At 35.3% G+C, this 21,725-nt stretch overlaps 1 protein-coding gene across 1 annotated transcript; it reads right to left on the bottom strand.

Moving 5' to 3' along the window:
• Positions 1–12: 12 nt before the first annotated feature.
• gclm (glutamate-cysteine ligase, modifier subunit) lies at positions 13–21,659 on the bottom strand. Its single transcript, XM_049486082.1, has 7 exons — positions 21,337–21,659; positions 15,295–15,360; positions 10,892–10,976; positions 10,740–10,796; positions 8,579–8,781; positions 6,463–6,577; positions 13–2,451 (listed from the first exon to the last, which is right to left on the bottom strand). The coding sequence occupies exons 1-7, from the start codon at positions 21,457–21,459 to the stop codon at positions 2,282–2,284; spliced, it is 819 nt and encodes a 272-aa protein (XP_049342039.1). The 5' UTR covers positions 21,460–21,659; the 3' UTR covers positions 13–2,281.
• Positions 21,660–21,725: the final 66 nt, after the last annotated feature.

Below are 21,725 nucleotides of genomic sequence, written 5' to 3'. Positions count from 1 at the left end.
AAACACGGCGTGTATATATATATGTTGTATGTCTGGGTTAAAATATCACAGCTATCATTCATAAAACATGCATAATGCATTCATAAGGCATTACCAACATGGCTATAAATATTTTTTATAGCCATGTGCATTTTTTGTGTTTTATAAATTGGCATTATAATTAAATCATAAGCTGTTAAAATATATTAATAATAATAATTTATTCCCAGAACGAAATATCTTTATTTTAGTTAGAGCTTAAAGAGACATGTTATAATTTATTATAAAACACTATAAGCTTTTATAATATTTAAGAAAATTAATCAGTATAATCCACAAGTGCATTAGAATCATAAGTCATGCTGCATACATAATAAACATGTCTACGATGTGTTATGCATTATGTATGTATTATGATGTGCTATGAATGCGTCTGTAACACATGAAGCACCAAGGCCCAAGTCTGATCTTTTCACACTGAACATTTAAAATTCCTTTTTGGGGAAATTCAATGTGTGGTATTGAAATCTGATACATATCTGATTTGCTGCAATGCAAATTCATGTGACTTTTACATCAAACAGAAGGACACAAGACAGTTAGGAGAACGGAAAGTTAACGTAAGTAGGCAGGAAAATGGACAAAAAGCAGTGAGTGAGGGCTTCAGTGTTGAAAAAACAAGATAAATATTTGGACTGATGTGTTTTTTCCAATAATATATTAGAAGGCTTGTATCGCAGCCACACAATGTTCCTAATAAATTGGCCAAATACAGCTACAGCTAAATAAAACCACATGTTCTTTTCAACAAGGCTAGAGTGAATTCTCAGTGATCAGCTCAGCTGCTGTCTGAACTCATTCATATCTCTTAAACTTTTGTCTTGGTTTAAAGTGAAACTTAACGTGAAGCGCAGCTCTGTCATGCATGCATGCCACTTACAAAACGAGCACCGTTCAGACATATGTTAGACTTTAACATCACATTAAAAAGGTGAGTTTGAATTGAATCATAATTAACCTTCACATCAAACTGAAGGATAAAAGACTGTTAGGAGAACAGAAAGTTAACCTGAGTAGACGGGAAAATGGACAAAAAGCAGTGAGAGCTTCAGCGTCGAAAAAATGAGGTAAATATTTGGACTGATGCGTTTCTTCCAATAATAATATAAGGCTTGTGTCGCAGCCACTTTGTGTTCCTAATACATCGGCCAAACACAGCTACAGACTGTGGCTGCAGCATTAAAGGTAAATCAAATCTATGGAATTCTTGGTATTGAGCTCAGTGGCTGTCTGAACTCATCCATTACTCTTGAGATTCTGTCTGGGTTTAAAGTGAAACTTAACGTGAAGCACAGCTCTGTAAATGCATGCATGCCACTCACAAAGCGAGCACTGTTCAGACAGAGGTCAGATTTTAATGTGAATCACATTAAAAATAATGTGTGAATTTAATCTTTAATTTAATTTAAAGGTAAATAAAATGTGACGTGATACTGGAGTAAATTCTTGATAATGAGCTCAGCTGTATATTTATTTTACTTGAGATTCTGGCTGGGTTTAAAGTGAAACTTAACATGAAGCACAGCTCGGTCGTGCACACATGCCACTCACAAAGCGAGCACTGTTCAGACAGAGGTCAGATTTTAATGTGGGTCACATTAAAAAGGTGTGTGTGAACAGCCTAAATGTAATATATCAGATTTGGTCTGGGGAAAAAAAAAAAAAAAAAAAAAAATCAGATCAGATTTGGACCATATATACCTGCTGTGTGAACATAGCGCCTTATATAGAGATGACATAGAAAGTGTTACCAAACTTAATGGGATTAAAACCTTAAAAGTTAAAATGAATGTTTAATATCTGTATTCGTATTTATATAGTGCTGAAAATGCTAAGCAAGAAATTACAGACAAAAAAACGAAAACTAAATCTGACCAGAGGAGGGACTTTGAGTCTGGATTTGAGCATGGTGGGTGGTGTGGTACATCAAGCCTGTTAGTTAGAGATCAGTTTTCTAAACTGTAAAATGTAAAATCATTAACATCCCTCTACAGCCTACAGTGGAGTCGGATATAAAGATCGGAGAGAGATTTCACAGCATGTCGAGTCAGGTGACTTCCAATTTCCTGCTAAACAGAAATCTGAATCAAACACACACACAGACACATGTGTCTCACTGAAAAAGGGTCTGTTTTAGTAGCAATCTAAAGTCTATTTTCTGTAAATTCCCCAAATATCAGATGTTCTGAAGTTTAGCTGACCCCTGAAGATCAGTCCTGTGGAACCGGCGCTTCCTATTGGTCTACTGGGAGTTCTTTGTTGAATGAACGAGGTACCCTTTAGCCTTGATGATGCCTCGGCTCTTCACGATGATGGAGTAGCGCAGGACCCACTCCAGCCTCCAGTCTGCCACCTGCAGGTCCTTACTGCTCTCCTGCACCGCCTCCTTAAACCCCTCCGCACTGATCATCTCTGTAATAGCACAAAAAATAGGTTAAATACTGGAGAATAGACCTTTTACCACACTTTAGAATATAAATTTCCCTGATCCTATCATGTGACCTGAAATCAGAGCCAGTCATGTAATTTGAAAAGGATCAAAATTAGATGCAAAAGATCAGGATCACTGATTTATCAAAAATTTAACATTGCGTTGTTAGTCCACGAGTTTTATAGAGATATAGACTCTCTTTCCAAAAAATGCAATATATGCAGCTACACTAGTGTTTACTTCCTCCATTAAAGCTCTTATTTAAACTCAATAACTCAACAACCGAGAAACTCTTTGAAATATTCTCATTTAAAAAGCAACAAAATAACCCTGAGATATTTTAATACAGTAAAACTACACGGAGATATTATAATACAGTATAAAAAGTCTAGTTTTAATCTAGTCTGCCAGGCCTAAACCACATTATTATTACTGTCTCTCTCTAGGAAAAAACAGAAAACTACTACCACTTTAAAAAAATTCAATCATGATCTTAATTATCATTGAATCAAAGAATTTTTGTTGTGCGACATTTTTTTTTCATTTATTTTAGAAAGAATGCATATTTAAAAGAAAATTACTTCCTTGGCTTATTTACTACATGTTTATTTTGTGCTAAAAAAATGGCATAATAATAAAATAATTAAATTATCTAAAAAAAAAAAAAAAAACCTTAATGGACAACTTCGATATGTTTTTTTTTTAATGCACTGCCAAAGAATCAGATGGGGACTTGGTATTGGCAAATACTCAAAATCAAATGACTTGAATTCGGGAGGAAAAAAAATTGTGACTGGGACCATCTCTACTTTACACGGTTTGCAGTTGTGTTGTTTTTAATGTCTGAGACCACTCCCCATTCCTAAACACATCAATAACTCAGTTAAACATCATCACCAGAGTTTATACTACATCAGGATTAATCTGTTTAACTCCAACTGAAAAGCTCTGCTTTTTACGTGTAATTATAACAAGCAAATCAATAAAACCAGAGTGAAACTAAACCGGAGTGACCCGGTAATCTTACAATCCGCCAACAGTCCATTTTCACACCTTCTGTTTGAATTGTTTAAATAGCAACAGTGCTTCTGAATATATCTATATCTATAAATTTGCGTCCCTGAAATAGCAATCCGCCAAAGTCAGAGCATACGTTATGCCCAAAACACTCCCATGATTAGTTAAGAGAATTAGTACATGCCTTTTGCGCATTTTGAGATGCTCAAGATATACTTTTCCCTTCGTTATGATAGCAAGGACACACTGACACACTAAATCATGTCAGATTATTAGTAAAACCACAGTAAGTAGGTTTTAAGATGAAATGTCTTCTTAATAACAGTGAGTAAATAGTCTATACTAGGGGTGGGCGATATGACCCTAAAATAATATCACGATATTTTCATTTTTTTTTTTTTTTTTTTTTTTTTAAGAATACACTACTATGGCACAATCCTAACTGAGATATTAAAAAATACAATAATTAGATCAGATCTGTAATCTGATGATGATTCACTTCTGAAGGCTTACGCCACCTCCCGGCCTCTGCGCTCCTCCAATGAACGTCACCTTGCTTTACCAAACAAACATTCACACAAAGCAATCCAGACTGTTCTCATACAGAGTTCCCCAATGGTGGAACAAACTACCTTCTACTACCAGATCAGGAGAATCTCTCGCTATCTTTAATAAACTCCTGAAGACAGAGCTCTTCAAAGAGCACTTACTCTCCTAACACCTCTAACTAACTACCTTCTACTACCAGATCAGGAGAATCTCTCACTATCTTTAATAAACTCCTGAAGACAGAGCTCTTCAAAGAGCACTTCCTCTCCTAACACCTCTAACACACTAACTACTTCTAACCTCATTTCCTTCTTCCCCTCCTTCACTTCTTTATCCCATTATTTCCCTTCGACCTCCTTTAAGCCCTATCTAAGAAATGTTTTACCTTTAACTTCTATTATTTTTGTACTTGATTATTGAAAGTCGCTTTGGACAAAAGTGTCTGCCAAATGTAATGTAATGTAATAATAATGCACTCCATATATCTCCATATATCCAAGATTAAAGTAAAATAAATGATGGACAGATATAATCTGTGTCTAGTAGATATAGAAAAACAGTTTAAAAAAAAAAAGGTAGTACCCTGTTGTGAAAGAACTAGGGGTGGGTGATATGGTACGATATTTCAGGGTATAATATTGTTCATGATTTTCAAAAAAGTTGCAGAATATTATTGCATACAATACAATACGTCACACCCATAGTCTAATATACTGCATGCACAAATACCTTCCCAATAAATCTGATTCTGAAAGCATGCATTTACAAGCCCATTTCACAGAATCCATCCTGTCAGTTAAGGATTACAGCCGTCTCTTCAGATTTTTAGCCCAGCCTTCTTTAAGCTGGGTGCGCAGATCCAGAGCAGTCAAGTGACTGTAATTCCTGCCTATAGGGATTGGCTGTTATTACAGTGAGGTACCTAAGAGAACAAGTGATGCATGCAGAACATTTTATCCCTGGAGCCAGACTAGTTTATGCCTAAAAGTCCTTGGCTTATTTATTAATGTTTTAATTGATTTTCTAAATGGGATAATGGAGATTGTACATCTTTATTTACAGGCTTGTGCGTCTGTCAGAATGCTTTTAAGAACTCTTATGTGGCAGTGATTATGTTTTACACTTTTCCTTGAATTAACATATTTTATACACTATAAGACACTATTACACCATATGAACTAAACAAGAAATTTTGAAGGAGAAATTATTATTGTTTTTTTCACAATTAATCACAGATCCTCCCTGGAGAGCGATGGCACTGCAGTTTTTCTAGCTAAATATATATATATATATATATATGCTTTATCGCACTGGGTGATAAAAAAAAAAAGATAAAAAGACGAAATGTCTGTATGTAAAATCACTCCATTTAAAAAATTGCCTTAAAACTGTAATTCAAATTAATCATGAAAACTGCCCAGCACTACTAAGCGCTAGATCTTTCGCCGTTCTGCTAGCCCCAGCTAGCACTGCTGGAGCAGCATTAGCATTACCCAGTAATCACACAAAGCGCTAGCTCTTTTGCCGTTCAGATGTAAGTATTATATCAGCCTGTAGCCTGCAGATAACCCTGGATAGCACTGCTGGAGCAGCATTAGCATTGCCCACTAACCACAGCTCTATCTGTTTCGCCTTTCAGAGGAGAGTATTATCGGCCTGTAGTCTGCGTGTTGACCATGTTAAAATAAGCTACGTGTTACAAACCACTAGCTAATATCACCCTGGCTTACTGGAACACTCAGAGTTCCCCAGTGTAGCGGTTATGCGCTAATGCAAATGCTCCAGCTTTAGTGGCAAACTGTTAATTTAATCTTACTGTAGATAAATGGATTTCTCTCCTGAAAATTGTAAAAAAAAAAAAAAAAAAAACTGTGTAGATTAACATCCAGAACTTGTTTGACACTTTTTTTTTTTTTTAAGAATTACAGTTTAGTTTACTTTACTTGGTTAAGCTTTAGAAGATCTCGCAACTAAGCTGTATTTAGAAAAAAAACATGGCGACACCCCTGTTCCTTACTGGTGTTGCATAAAACTGGTGCGCCTTATAATCCGGTGCGCCTTATAGTGTGGAAAATACGGTAGAACTAAAATATAAGGAGGTTTTCTCCTTTAAGATAAGACAAGCTGATAACATTTGTAATATGTATTAAGTCTAGATTACTGATTATCTAACAATGTAAGTTCAATTTTACTTCTGTCCACCTTTTTACCATACTTTTTAAGCTTTATGTGAGCAAGATGTGACGTTAAGAAGTTAAGAAGACTCTTTCTTTAAAAGTTAAAAGCAGCGCTAATAAAAATAGCCTCAGTCCCGCTTCACACAGTTCCAAAACAATCGCTGCTATTATACACAGCCCTAAAACAACACTCAGGCTTATCTAGGCCAGGAGATAAGCAGGGGCAGACAGGAAATACATGCTGGCTACCTTTGGAATCATTGTGTGTGAGCAGCTGGATGTCAAACTCTTTAGCGAAGGCTGTGAGGTCTGGAGGCATCACGCAGCACGAGGCCAGATTCACCTGGTTACTGCTCGGCTTCACCTGAACAACACAGAGGGAGAAACACATGACCACAAAATCAGACTTTCCAGAAATCAGGCTACAAATAACAAACAAAACCAGCAAAAAATGCTGGTTTTAAATTATATGCCACAATACAGCTCTTGATTTGACGAAATTGAAAACCTCTGTATCACAAGCCATCAAACCAAACTGAACTGCTTGAATAAAGTTATCCAAAAGCAGTGTGTAAGACTGGTGGAGGAGAACATGATGCCAAGATGCATGAAACAAACTGTGATTAAAAAACAGGGTTATTCCACCAAATATTGATTTCTGAACTCTTAAAACTTTATGAATATGAACTTGTTTTCTTTGCATTATTTGAGGTCTGAAAGCTCTGCACCTTTTTTGATATTTCAGACATTTCTCACTTTCTGTAAATAAATGCTTTAAATGACTATTTTTTTATAATTTGGGAGAAATGTTGTCTTTAGTTTATAGAATAAAACAACAATGTTCATTTTAAATCAAGCATATACCTATAAATAGCAAAATTAGAGAAACTGATTCAGAAACTGAATTTATAAGAATACTTTTTAATAGTAAAATAATGTTCTACACTGTAAAAAGCAACAACTTAAAAATCATAGGTTCATTAAGAGTCATAAAATATAATACATAAAAACAGATTTTAGGTTAAACTAGGGCTAAGACATACAAACATACAATTAAAAAACTAAAAATATATATAATGTATCCTGTCAGTATTGTCTCTAACAAATATGTATCAACACTGCAATATTGTATTTTTCTTTGAATATATACATTTATAGCCCAGCCATATACAACCAGTAAAGTAGAAAATGATGAATCACTTTCGGTTTTAATTTGAAAACAGTATGTTTAATTAAAATAGTTAATATCTGACTGTGTATCTAACAAATATGAATTCTTAATCAATAAATAACACTGCAATTGTAATATTTTAAATATATATCAATATAAACACATATATATTATGTTGCCCAGCCCTATATACTGTACAGTCCGTAACGTAACGTGATGTTTGCATGTTACGTAATCATCTGACCATCCCACCACGCGGGTGAATGACCTCTATCGCAGTGGGAACCCTGATCCTAGATTGTGAACTTGCTGTTCTCAAATGCTCCTCATTGTACCAGGATGTTATCAGTATTTAGCCCCGCCCCTTTTCTTATCATTGCTAGTAGTTACACAACAGTAGTAGTAAACAACTTCCCCATGCATTCAGTTACAACCTGAATAAGCGTAGAAGATATAAAATTAGAAGATAATTGTTTTAGCAAATCGTGTCTGTACAAATATTACCTTGAATTTGATCACATTTTGATTAAAAAAAAAAAATCTCTTCTATTGTGAGGATTTTTTTTTTTTAATAGTTTTACTGAGACGTAAATTAATAAGTACTGAATGTTTTTTCAATTGATATAAACTACCATTAAGACAGTTTAAAAGTTATTTATTATTAATTTATTTATTACTATTTACGTATTTTAGTTAATAATATTTCCCTTTGTATCTCTCTTATGAATTGTCCTGTAACCCGGGTTGCCAGGTTCACGGCAACCTTAGATATATACACAGATGTGGGGCAGGATTTTTTTTTGTCAAAGAATACAGCAGCCATTAAATGTGTGCTGATTGATGTACAGTGAGTATGGGTGTTGTATTGTCCCTTATCTGGTGTGGTTACATTTGTTTGCTAAATCACACATTAATGATGCATCAATAATGAAAATTCTGTGTCGACAAATGTGTGTATGTTGTTGTTGCAGCCCTACATCACACTAAAAGTGATGAAAAAGGGGGGCATGGCAAATTGTGCTCTCTCTCTCTGACTCCGGCTGCTGAGGGCAAAGCAGGATTTTTACAGGCAAGCCTTAGATTATAGTGGCAATGCTGTTAATTCCATATTGCCCTGTTATAATATAACAAAATATAATTTGCACATTTTATGTAAAAGTTATCTGAGGATACTCAGCTCATTCCACTCTTTACCTGTGCCCAGTTGTAGAGCTGCTCCAGCAGAGCCTTGTCCAGATCCGAGGTGCCGATCGCTGCAACTTTCTGGCTTCTCACGAGTCCTTCCAGCTCCTCCCACAGAGGCTGCAGGTGAGCCAGAGCCAGAGTCTCACCTTCCGGCAGTGGAGGAGGAGCGATGATCACCGAGTCCAGCTGAGACACGCCTAACGACACACAGGCTGGGCCACACAGACAGGAGAACATAGTGTTAAATACTCAACACCCTCATAAGAAGACAGATTTGTACAACTTGCATTCTAAAACCATGAAACAAATGTACAAATTCACAAAACAATGCATCAAAACCTTCAATAAATGTATTTGTTTAATTTCTAGGGAATCAGAACATCAACAGTACTGTGCAGAAGTTTTAGGCACCTCAACACATTGTTTAAAATAATTTCTCTCAGCAATAAGACCAGAATAAAAAGAATAACTTTTTTCTTGCAAAGATTACAAAGTATTTATTCTGAATACAATTAAAGTAAACCAAGCTTATAATCAAGCACAGGGGCTTAGTGGTTGGCACATTCACCTCCCAGTGCTGGGAGGTAAGCTGGAGTCTTGGGTTCAAGTCCCTATCTGGGTGGAGTTTCCATGTTCTCCTTGTGAGTTTCCTTAGAGGACTTCAGTTTGACCCACAGTCCAGTGTGTGTATATAACTCTAAGCCCAGATATGGATTGGCACTCAGTCCTGAATCAATGCCATAGCGTCCAATGCTGTCCTCCAGGTGGACGGTTGTTTCCGGTTGAGAGTATGCTGTGTGCACTCAAAAGGACTGAGTACGGAAATGTGATTGTAAAGTGAAAAGCTCTATGAGAATGGTACTTACATCACCACTTATCGGCTGACTGACCACGAATAGTAGGTACAGATCCCTACCTCAGAAGAAGTCTGCTGTCTAATCTTGCTGTGCACTGTCTGAGAATCTTAACCAGCAGACCGAAATTTCAGTTTCTTCAACTGATCTAGTGGACGGGGCTCTGGTGGGGGTTGACGGATAAAGGGTGGAGCCAGGGTGGTTCTATGCATGTTCTCTTATTGTGACATCACAATTAAGGAGGAGCATCCAAACGGCTTATAGAAGCAAATGATTCCTGACATTAAAGTCTTTAACTGATTCGCAGAAAATGGACGGATTTTTTATTTTATATATTTTTTTTGCGCTTGGAGTGTTTATAGGGGAAGTCGAGACTCAAGTAAAAATACAAAATCATGCAAAAGAGAGGGTTTTTCATGGATTTTCACAACTTTAAATTGATTTTAAAGTAGTAAAGCTAGTGTAAGCCAACTGTAGTAGCACGGCCAATGACACTTGGTCCTTTTCCAGCATACAATAAATGTGTCAGCAGGTACTGGTTAAAATTTTATCCAAATCACCTAAATATTTCTAAATATAATTTTGATATCAAAAGAAATAAACTTCTTGCCCAGCTAAGGAGCATTTTAATTTTCCCGTACCTAAAACCTCTGCACAGTACTGTATAGTAGGGGTGGGCGATATGACCCTAAACTAATATCACGATATTTCATGGTATTTTTGTGCTAATGATAATCTTTGCGATATGACAAAACACTGAATTAAAAAAATATATTTTAAGAACAAACTACTGCAGTAAAATGAAAATTTGAAAAAAAAATTATGATTACATACAATATGATATAATATAGAACACCCCTAAATAAGATATAAAAAAAACACATGAATTTTATCAGATTTGTGACAGAAGTCAATGATCCAGAATGTCATGATACTAATAATACTAATAATGCACTCCAAATATTTCCATATATCCAGGATTAAAGTAAAATAAATGATACAGGACAGATACAATATGTCTCTAGTAGATATATAATGGAAAATGAGAACAGTGTGAATTTTACTTTTGATAAAAACAAAAAAAAATACCCTGATGTGATGATTAGGGGTGGGTGATATGGCTCAATATTTCAGGGTATAATATTGTTTACAATATTAAAAAATGTTGGCGCTTTTATTGCGTACGATACGATATGACACACCCCTACTGTAGAGTATCTTTGTAATAAAATATGCATTATTCGTGTTTAGAAGTAATGACGACTTTTAAGGACTTTTTAAAACCAGTTCTTTCTTCTGTTTCTGGGGGCACTCACCCATGTCCACTGCGTTTCCGATAGCGGAGCAATCAGCCTCACTGAGAAACAGCTTTACTGTAGAAAGAAGAGGAGAAGAGCATGTGATGATGGTGCACAACAGGGGCAAAACCAAGCTACAAAAACACTCTTTATTCTTAAACAGCGCTCACCAGAAACCTTCAGTTCCTCTCTCTCCTCGGGCGTGATGGCCTCCGTGTTCTGAGGGATTGTGCAATCCAGAACACTGGGCAATTCCTGGAAAAGACACAAAGACACATTACTGAACAACACAGCAGGAATGTAAGATCTGAGCATGCCCAAATTAGGGTGAGACAACATGACCAGGAAACCAAACCGCCGTCCAAGACTAGGATTAATCATTGTGTGAAATACTGCCCCATTTTTCCTAGAAATTACAGCAATAAATAATTAATTTTAAGACCAATCATGCTAATAAAGTGGTACAATGAAATATGAAATAGCATTTTACTTTTAATAAAGTTAGTATTCATACAATGAAGAAAATTGTAAATATAAAAAAATAAAATTAATCTCATTTTATAAATAAAGGTAATATAAAATATTTATAATTAGCAATTACTGGGCTCTTTACACTAAGTAAACATTAAGGCAAACACTGAGATCAGCAAAAAACTGGAGTTACGTCTCTATTAGGATGAAAATTCTTACGTAACAACTGAAAAACTCTATTTTTATTTGTAGATGCACCTTTACATTTATTTTAAAAGGAGTCAAAACTGTTCAGCACAATAAAAATTATAAAAAAAAAAAAAAAAAAAAAAAAAGTAAGAATATTTTTCAAGAATAGCAAACAGCTCCCTTTAACCTGACAAACAGCTTTTATATTAAACAAGGTGCGCAAAAAAAAAAAAAAGAAATTTAAAGAACAGAAAAAGATTCCAGTACTGCTTTACTACTGCCAAAAGCTACTTTCCAAAGCTCAGTTTATTTACAAGCTTTTAACCAATTAACCCATCTTATTTAAACAATATAAGATTTATTTATTATTTTTTAAACTGGATTTTGTCCCATTTTTGGTTATGGACCTAAAGAGTTTGAATGAAATGCAAAAATAAAAGGCAAAAAGATGGTGTTCTAAAACCTTTGACCAGTTGTGTATACAAAAACATATATATATATACACATTATAATATTTATAAAATATGAATTATTATTTTTTATCCAATCAGAACAGTGGAATATAAACACTGCAATCTATCAAGCTGTGAACTAATAAATAAAAACTGATGCTGTGTTTTTAAAAATCAGTACAGTATTTTTTTTACAACAAAATATTCATAATTTCTTAGACCCCTAGTTTGAAATATCTCAATTATTTTTACGATATATTGCCCAGCTCTAGCCCAAAAGTATGTTTTGTTGGAAGTCATGGATTTTATGCCCAAATCTGATATATTTAGTTGAGACTGTTTACAACATCACGTCTGCACGACAGAGCAGTACTTCACATTAAAGCAGCACTAGGTAGGATTTCCTTGATTTTTGGATCTTTTTAAAGAAGTAAAATTACAGCGTGAAACTCACTGCAGCGCTGCATTGAGGTGTAATAGGAGGAATAGCGGTGCTCTCGTGTCTGTGCCGGAGCTCCTCTGAGCTCAAATCAACGCTCGCGAGAACTGCGACCTGCTTTCCGACATTTAGTTCTAACAGTTCTACGCGGACTACTGGTTCATTCTTTACAAACTAACATACAGACACTCTGGCAGAAGCTGGAATGAGACCGAGTATGTCTGTGAAAGCCAGAAAATGAGAAACTAATCTGCCTGAAACATTTATTACACTCTGCAACTGTAGGAGGAGCCCACGAGCACAAAATCTCAATCCTACCTAGTGGAGCTTTAAGTTTCACTTTAATCCTTGTCAGAATCTTAAACTATGAATGAGTTCAGGCTACAGCTGAGATTATCACAGTGAAATCACTTCAGCTTGATAAAAAGGGCACATTATTCGGTCATGTTCAGGTTTTAAATTTTCTTTATGCAATATTGCAATATGACGCAATTTTTATATTTTGTTACACCCCTAATTTGGAATATCTCAATATTTTTACAATACATTGCCCAGGTCTAGCCCAAAAGTACATTTTCCTGGAAGTCATCCTCACTAATACCTCCTCCTCCCACTATTGACTGGGTTAAATCAGGTCTTCAGCCGTTATTTAACTCCTTCATCACTCGTTTTCGTGCTTGTAAAAACCTGCTGTTGTGTTATTGGGCTGCGGTAGATGAATGCCTGAATAAGCCGTGGCTTTGTGTGAGTTAAGACCAGCAGTCTCTTCTCATGGATCAGCCTGGAGCAGATCTGCTGAGCACTGCAGGATAAAGCCAGAGCCAGCGCACTCAGACCTCACAGCCCTCACTGTTTATTTAAGCCATCCTGCCATGAATGATCACCATGACAGCTTTCTTTCAGCACTGCAGACTCCGCGATGGATAAACTCACAGATACAAGACCTGACTACGCCCTACAGACACGACAGAGGGGAACGCCTACACAATCTGGACCAGTTCTCAACCTTTTCAAACCAAAATGTTCAGTAAAGCTGAGCCGGATCTTCTTTAAATGTTTAAATATGGTTACGCAACCTTGAGTCAGTCTTCATGTGCTTCAGTAGTTAGAAATTATAGCAATAAATTAGCAATTAAAGAGGAATTTATTTTGAATAATTATGTATTAATTATATTCATACATTAAGACTTAAAGGTCACCTTCCGTCGTTTTTTCTTTCATTTTAAAATGTCTAGTTGTGGTCTCTAGTATGAATGAATGACATGTGAGCCGTTTTTGTAAAAAAAAGTGCTCAGGTGTCTCTGTATAGCTCTTTTTTAAAGGACTGTTTTAGGGGTGTGTCCAAAATGACCGGATTCCAGCTTTGCTCATGAATATTCATACATGCAAACAGCATGCAAATATCTCTCCTCTGATTGGCTAGGAGCACTGCGACGCCCCTCCACCGCTCTGCCGCTCACTGCCTCCCACCTCCTAACTGATGAGCGGTGATGTTGCGTCGCTTCAGCTCCGCCTCTGGGAGTTTCTCGAGCCAAGGTGGGCTGGTCTGTGAGTTTCTGCCTACGTAGGCAGAAAGATAATTCAAAATTCACCCGTTTTTCGGAGGGGGGGAGGGGGGATTTCTTTGCTTAGCTCCTGCAGACAATGGGGGCTGCAAAACAGTTTAATGTGCAGGTGTACACATTCAACTCGGAGAGACCTACTGTATTCCACAAAAAACAAGAAAAATCGGATTTTCGCGGAAGGTGAGCTTTAAGCACTTCTGAATCAGTTTCTCTGATTTTGCTATTTATATTTGCTGTTTTATTCTATAAACTACGGACATTTCTCCCAAATTCCAAATTAAAATATTGTCATTTAGAGCATTTATTTGTTGATAAAGATAAAGAGTTTTATAATGCAAAGAAAAGTTCATATTTATAAAGTTTTAAGAGTTCGGAAATCAATATTTGGTGGAATAATCCAGGATTTTAATCACAGTTTTTTTTTTTCATGCATCTTGGCATCATGTTCTCCTCCACCAGTCTTACACACTGCTTTTGGATAACTTTATGCTGCTTTACTCCTGGTGCAAAAATTTAAGCAGTTCAGTTTGTTGGTTTGATGGTTTGTGATCATTCATCTTCCTCTTGATTATATTCCAGAGGTTTTCAATTTGGTGAAATTAATTTTTTTTTGTTCATTTTTAAGTGGTCTCTTATTTTTATTCTGCATTTAAGAAAACTTAAATATATAAAAATAAATAAAATGTATCCCCCGTTTAGAAATAAACGCAATATAAAATATTTTACATTAATGTTATGTTACTGGGCTCTTCTCATGAAATAAACACAATGGACATATTGATATAAGCAAAAATTTGAGTTATGTCTATTATGAGCAAATATATAAGCAATTCTCAAATCACGATAGTTCTTAAATAACAACTGAAAAACTGTGTATTTTTATTTGTAGACACACTATTTGATGAGCTATTATATATGCAAATTCTGCTTATTTTACATTTATTTAAGGGGTTCAAAACCGTGCAGCTCAATAAAACTTGTATAAAACAAATATAAAAACTAATTTAAATTTTAATGTATCTATTTTTTTATATATATATATATATATTTTTTTTTTAAGGCCTGACTACGCCCTCCAGACGCCACAGAGGGGAACGCCTTCAGAATCTGGACCAGTTCTCAAGCTTTTCAAAGCCAAACGTTCAGTAAAGCTCAGCTGGATCTCCTTCAAATGTTCCAATGTGGTCACGCAACCTTGAGTCATTCCACATGTGCTTCTGACCAATCAGATGCACTGTTGTTGTATACATTCCAGAGCACTGCCAATAGACACGCCAGCTCCCAATCTGCTCAATACAACAACCAGCAACCTGATTTTCAGGCCAATCTTGTGCATTATAAAACCTCTGATCCAGTCCCTTTCAGTTTCTTTAAGTTCTGGGTGTGTGTGTTTATGAATGTGAATGTGAATGTGTGTGTGTGTGTGTGTGTGTGTGTGTGTGTGTGTAAACTCTTACTTGTTTGGCTGTTGGGGATATCGTCGCAAACCATTCACTAAGTGTTGCTCTGATACAGTCTTGAAGCTGAGGATATATATAAGAGATAATAAAACAGAATGAGACCATGTTATATGTATACATAAAAAAAAAGACAACACATGCAGTACATACAATACAATGACATGCATAAAGTCATGGGATAGCATTAGGAAAGTTTTCAGAGCCTTTTACTTTAGTCTAGTTTTTCCCCCTTCTAATTCTGCACTCCATACCTTATAATTACAGAAATTAAAAGTAATCAGTAAATTTTACATTTCATTTGTAAATCATGGGAGCAGAGTCTGGAGGAAGAGTGGAGAGACACACAGTCCAAACTGCTTGAGGTCTAGTGTGAAGTTTCCACCAATCAGTGATGGTTTGGAGAGACATGTCTGATATCTGCTGGTGTTGATCCACTGTGTTTTATTATCAAGTCTAAAGTCAGTGCAGTTTTGTTTTCCCACAAAATCTTACAGAATCACTTCATGCTTCCATCTACTACTGAAAACTTTTATGGAGATGCGGATTTCATTTTCCAGCAGGACTTGGCACACTGCCCACACTACCAAAAGTACCAATTGGTCTTAGTTATATAATATTCTAATTTTCTGAGACACTGATTTTTGGGTTTTTATTGGTAATCCATAATTATAATCAACAATAAAATAAATAAACTTTAAAATAGATCACTGTGTGTGTTTAATACATCTATATAATATATGAGTTTCACATTTTGAACTGAATTACTAAAACAAAGTAACAAATTAGAATTTCATTAAAAGAAATGATACAAGAAAGGCTTCATTTACACTGCAGGTAAATGTGGCCCAAATATGATTTTCTGACAAATCCTATATATTTAGTTTAGAATATATATTCTACTAATGCAATCTTTTAATGTGACTCATATCTGATATCCGTCTGAATGGGTTGTCCTTTGTAAGCGGCACGCCTGCAAAACAGAGCAGTGCTTCACGTTAAGTTTCACTTTAATCCTTGTCAGACTATAAATCTCAAGCTATGAATGAGTTCAGGCTGCAGCTGAGATTATTACTGAAAATTCGCTCCAGCTTGATAAAAGGGACACATTATTCAGCCACACAAGGTTTTTTTTTTAGTATTATTTTTTACAATTTCCTTTGATGCTACAGTCACTGTCTGTAGTCGCGTTTGGCCAATTCATTAGGAACACCATGTGGCTAGCTTCCTTGATACACATCATCAAGCATAGAAGGCATTGTCACCTAAAGCATTGGAAATTAGTCCAAAAGTAAATCATAGATCTCCTCAATTAGCAAAAAAACGGACCTAAAATGTACCCTACAAATACAGGAGGATAAGCATCTACTTAAAACAAACATAATTTGACCGAATTTGAAATCTGATGGCCAGGGGTCATCAAGAGTCTAACCAGCAGCACTTCTGGCTCCACTATTTACAGTATGAATGTATGTATGCCGGCTTATCACTTCACCTTGACCTGTTGTACAACTCGTGCCTGACTGAGGTGCTGCCTGGATTGAGGTGAAAGTTCAGAGCCTTTTGTTATGGGTCTGGATTGGTGGCCTCAGGAACATCTAAACACTCTGAAAGCTGCACTTCAGTAAGTAACAAAAGGCCTCCTTTACCCATATCTTATGAAGAATCTCCTTAAATATGTTCAAGAGAAACATCCTAATAAAACTTGAGTGTACTCATATATCCATGACACCATATCTGTAGGTAGAAGTATAGATACTTGGGTTTAAAATACTTCTGTTTAGGGTGAAATATTGACTCAAGCTTTTTACTCTTTAAGTAAAAGTAAAGTAAAAGTACTGGATTTAAAACTACTTAAAAGTATAAAAGTATAAGTAATGTAAGGAAAAATAAAGCTTAGGCAGAGTACTAAAGTGCACTATACTACTGACCGTAATGTTCTGTGAAAATGTTAATGTAGATACATTTGGGATTCACTAGGCTGTTCCCTAGTGTTTTAGCTACATATATGCTGATTGTAAATGAATGTATTTTAGTAGAATGTAAATATATTAAATATATTAAAGTTTAGTTGGACTGGAGTTTGTCTGGAGTTCTCTTGAGTCTCTGCACGGATCATCTTCATTGTGTCAAAATGTAAAAATAAGTATTACAGTAAAGTATAGATAAATCAACATTTCTACTTAGGTATTAACTATTTGTATTTCATTACTTGACAGTACATTGATACAGTGATAACGTATACTCTGTTGGCACACCAAATCTTCATCACATCACTTCCTGTAAGTAAAAATTAGTTAGTTAATATAGTGGAGCTTAAAAGTTTGTGAACTCTTTACATTTTTCTATATCTCTGAATAAAAATGACATAAAACATCATCAGATTTTTTTTTATCAGAAGTCCAGAAAGTACATTAAGAGATCCCAGTTGAACAAATAAGACAAAACTATTGTTATTTTATATTAGATCATTTATTTATTGAGTTTCTCAGAGCAGAATTAGCCTAGTTTTACACTATTGTATATTTTAAATAGAAAATCTCTATTTAAAATGCTGTGTACTCCAAAGCTAGGCTTAATCTCTTTATTAAAACTGACCTATAGAGTTTAAGAAGTGAAGCACCAAACACAAACAAATGCAAATTTTATGCAAATTACAGGTGAAACAATATTATCATCTCCCTCTATTGGTAAAAATACCACAGTCTGAGAACCACCGTCTTAACTAATGGTTCAGCAGGTGGCCTGTGTCACATATCCAAACACCAAATTGTTTTGTAATGGGATCCCCAGCTAGGTGTTCTGCTGGAAACGGTCTCCAATGTCAACCACCAATTGTTACCATGAGAGTGGCTGGTTACCACTAGTGAGTAACTTTAGAATGCATTTCCTGTAGGACACCTAGCTGGAGATCCCATTACAAAACAAAATGCACACAGATTTTAACCCGTTTTTACAGAAACGTCCACATTTGGAACAGCAAAATGTCTTTTTAAACCTAAGACTACTATTTTTCAGACTATAAGCTGCATCATATTATAAGGTGCACTATTAATTAATGTCTATTTTCTGGTCTATTTTATACACAAGGCACATTTTAAGCGGCACTAGTAAGGAACAAGGGTGTTGCCATATTGGATGTTAATCTACAAGATTACTCTCCAGAAAGCTGTTTTTTGGATGAGTAAAGTGCTTCCGTTTATTTTCAGAAAGCTTAGATTTCCAGTATTTTAGCGCATTTAGCAGCCAAAAAGAGAAACTTAACTGGAAACTCACCCTTCAGTATTTACTGGAGTATTTTTACTTCACTACTACTGTACCTAAGAACTAAAATGCTGTATCTGTATCTACTGGAGTATCATTGTTACTTCACTACTACTGTACCTAAGTACTAAAATGCTGCATCTGTATCTACTGGAGTATTATTTTTACTTCACTTCTGTACTTAAGTACTAAAGTACTGTATCTGTACTCTACTGGAGTATTATTTTTACCTCACTATTGTACTAAAGTAGCAAAATGCTGTATCTGTATCTACTGGAGTATTATTTTTTACTTCACTACTGTACTTAAGTACTAAAATGGTGTATCTGTATCTACTGGAGTATTATTTTTTTACTTCACTACTGTACTAAAGTACTAAAATGCAGTATCTGTACTCTACTGGAGTATTATTTTTTACTTCACTACTGTACTTAAGTACTAAAATGCTGTATCTGTCTCTACTGAAGCATTATTTTTACTTCACTACTATATTTAAATATTAAAATGCTGTATCTGTCTCTACTGGAGTATTATTTTTACTTCACTACTTTAATAAAGTACTAAAATACTGTATCTGTACTCAACTGGAGTATTATTTTTACCTCACTATTGTACTAAAGTAGCAAAATGCTGTATCTGTATCTACTGGAGTATTATTTTTTACTTCACTACTGTACTTAAGTACTAAAATGCTGTATCTGTATCTACTGGAGTATTGTTTTTACTTCACTACTATATTTAAATATTAAAATGCTGTATCTGTCTCTACTGGAGTATTATTTTTACTTCACTACTATATTTAAATATTAAATGCTGTATCTGTCTCTACTGGAGTATTATTTTTACTTCACTACTATATTTAAATATTAAAATACTGTATCTGTCTCTACTGGAGTATTATTTTTACTTCACTACTGTACTTGAGTACTAAAATGCTGTATCTGTATCTACTGGAGCATTATTTTTACTTCTACTTTCACTTTTACTTCACTACATATTTTGGATGAGTTTAATAGTTTCTTTGATGCCAGAGCCAGAGGGGTAGATGTTCTGCTCTGTCACCAGGTTTGATGAAGTTGCTCATCATTGAGTTGAGTCAAGAGTTGAAGCTGATCTTATAAGAAGATCTCGCTGCTCCTGTTCTGCTTTTCACTCTGAGAACTTTCCATTGCTTTCTGTAATATCTATATAACCAAGTACTGTACTTTTACTTTTATTACTATATTTTACAATAAAGTACTTGCAATACTTGCAGTACAAAAAATAATGTTAAATAGTTTTTCCCCTTAAGTGTGGAGATTAAAGAACACTTTAACTTCTACTCAAGTCACTTTTTTTAAACAAAGCACTTGTAGTTTTACTGAAAACTGGCTGTCTAGTACTTTCTACATGACTGATGTTTAGCTAGACGTCTAGTTAGATCCACAGCTTGGGTTCATTGAGGTCAGAGGCTACTTGCTGTCAAGTGTAGTGACGTCATAGTGGAAACATACCAGCTACAGACAGAAACGCAGTCAAAAAACATCATCAGAGATTTAAAATGATCTGGCCCGATTTACACTGGATATAATCAATCAATCAATCAATCAAATCAATCAGTGAAAATCAAGAAAACTGAGGTTCTTAGCGGGTGTTGTGTTAATTTGTGCTACCCTGTCAAAACGTGCTACATACAGAAACTATTCCAAACAGAAGTCTAAATCAGTTTAGTACTTATTAACCAAAATCGTTGTATCTGTAATCGTTATATTTGTAATTTAAGATTACAGAAAAATAAATGACTAAAAATAACGTTAATTAATACATCCCATCAAAATATCTTTCCTATACTTCTGTTGAACATAAATATTTTCTATTATTATGCTTTTGTACGTTCTAAACATTCTGTATCAGCTAAATAGATAAACTATCTGCTGTTTCATTCAGGCAGTTTAAAAAAATAATAACAATACATATAATAGCTAGCGTAACACGTTTTGACGGGGTAGCACAAATCGACACAAAACGGGCTTTACAACAAGCGAATAACGGCAGTTAGTACTCTGTCAGCGCCGGTGTTGTGTCGATTTGTTCTACCCATCCATTTGTGCTACGTAGCTAGCTAAGCAGCTCTGCGCATGCGCTGACCCACAAGGTTTTTTTCCGAATTATTTTGTTATTTGTTATTATTTGACAGTAAATGATGACTGGCTAGCTAACTACAAAAAAAAAAAATAATATATATATATATATATATATATATATATATATATATATATATATATATATATATATATATATATATATTTAAATTTGTTGACTCTATTATAATGCTTTTATACGTTCGAAATATTTTGTATTAGCTAACTTAAATAGGTGAACTACCTGCTTGTATATGTATAACCTTTTAAATAATATTATCATCATGGAAAACAAATGTTTGAAAACAAATTTGTGCTAAAGTTAACTTACCTCGTCAATAGTTTAACCATTAAGCTAATACAGAATATAGTTTAGAAGCTTTATAATAAAAACATAGAAGTATAAGGAAGATATTTTGATGGGATTTTTAATAATTTTAAGACATTTTTATTTTAGCTAGCGTTGAATCTCAAATTACAGGTATATAAAAATAAAAGAATTAGCTTAGCTAGGTTAGCTAACCTCATTTAAACCTGTGCGTCAGCGCATGCGCAGAGCTGCTAGTTAAGTAACACAGATAGACTGGTAACACATATTGACATAACACTTATCAGAGTGTAAAGTGTGCGGTTAAGTAATGGTGTTTTCCAGCGTTACCTCCTCACTCTGAGAGGACGGGCACTTCTTCTTCAGGCGGCTGCGGTTCACCAGGTTGCCCGTGTGCAGGTTCAGAGTGGTGGCGTGGTCCAGCAGCAGCTTGGCGTAGACGTGCGGCTCCATATCCAGGAGTTTGGTTAAATCTACAGGGATGAATAGAGCTGGAGTGTGTGAGTGTGTGGAGTGTGTGAGTCCGGGGTGTTAATAATCTCAGTGCGGCCCCGCGGAGCGCCGGTCGCGTGCTCTGCTGTGGCTGGTCGCGGTATGACTCTGCATTTGTAGCTCCGTTCATTCACTGTATTCACGGGGAACGCGGTAATAACAGCACGCTCACAAAACCCGGACTGGATTCCAGAGAATACAGCGGAGCCGGAACCGGAGCCGGACTG

The sequence above is a fragment of the Astyanax mexicanus genome, chromosome 12 (assembly GCF_023375975.1).
Source record: "Astyanax mexicanus isolate ESR-SI-001 chromosome 12, AstMex3_surface, whole genome shotgun sequence".
NCBI classification, from domain to species: domain Eukaryota; kingdom Metazoa; phylum Chordata; class Actinopteri; order Characiformes; family Acestrorhamphidae; genus Astyanax; species Astyanax mexicanus.
This window is presented reverse-complemented; position numbering and strand designations above follow the sequence as displayed.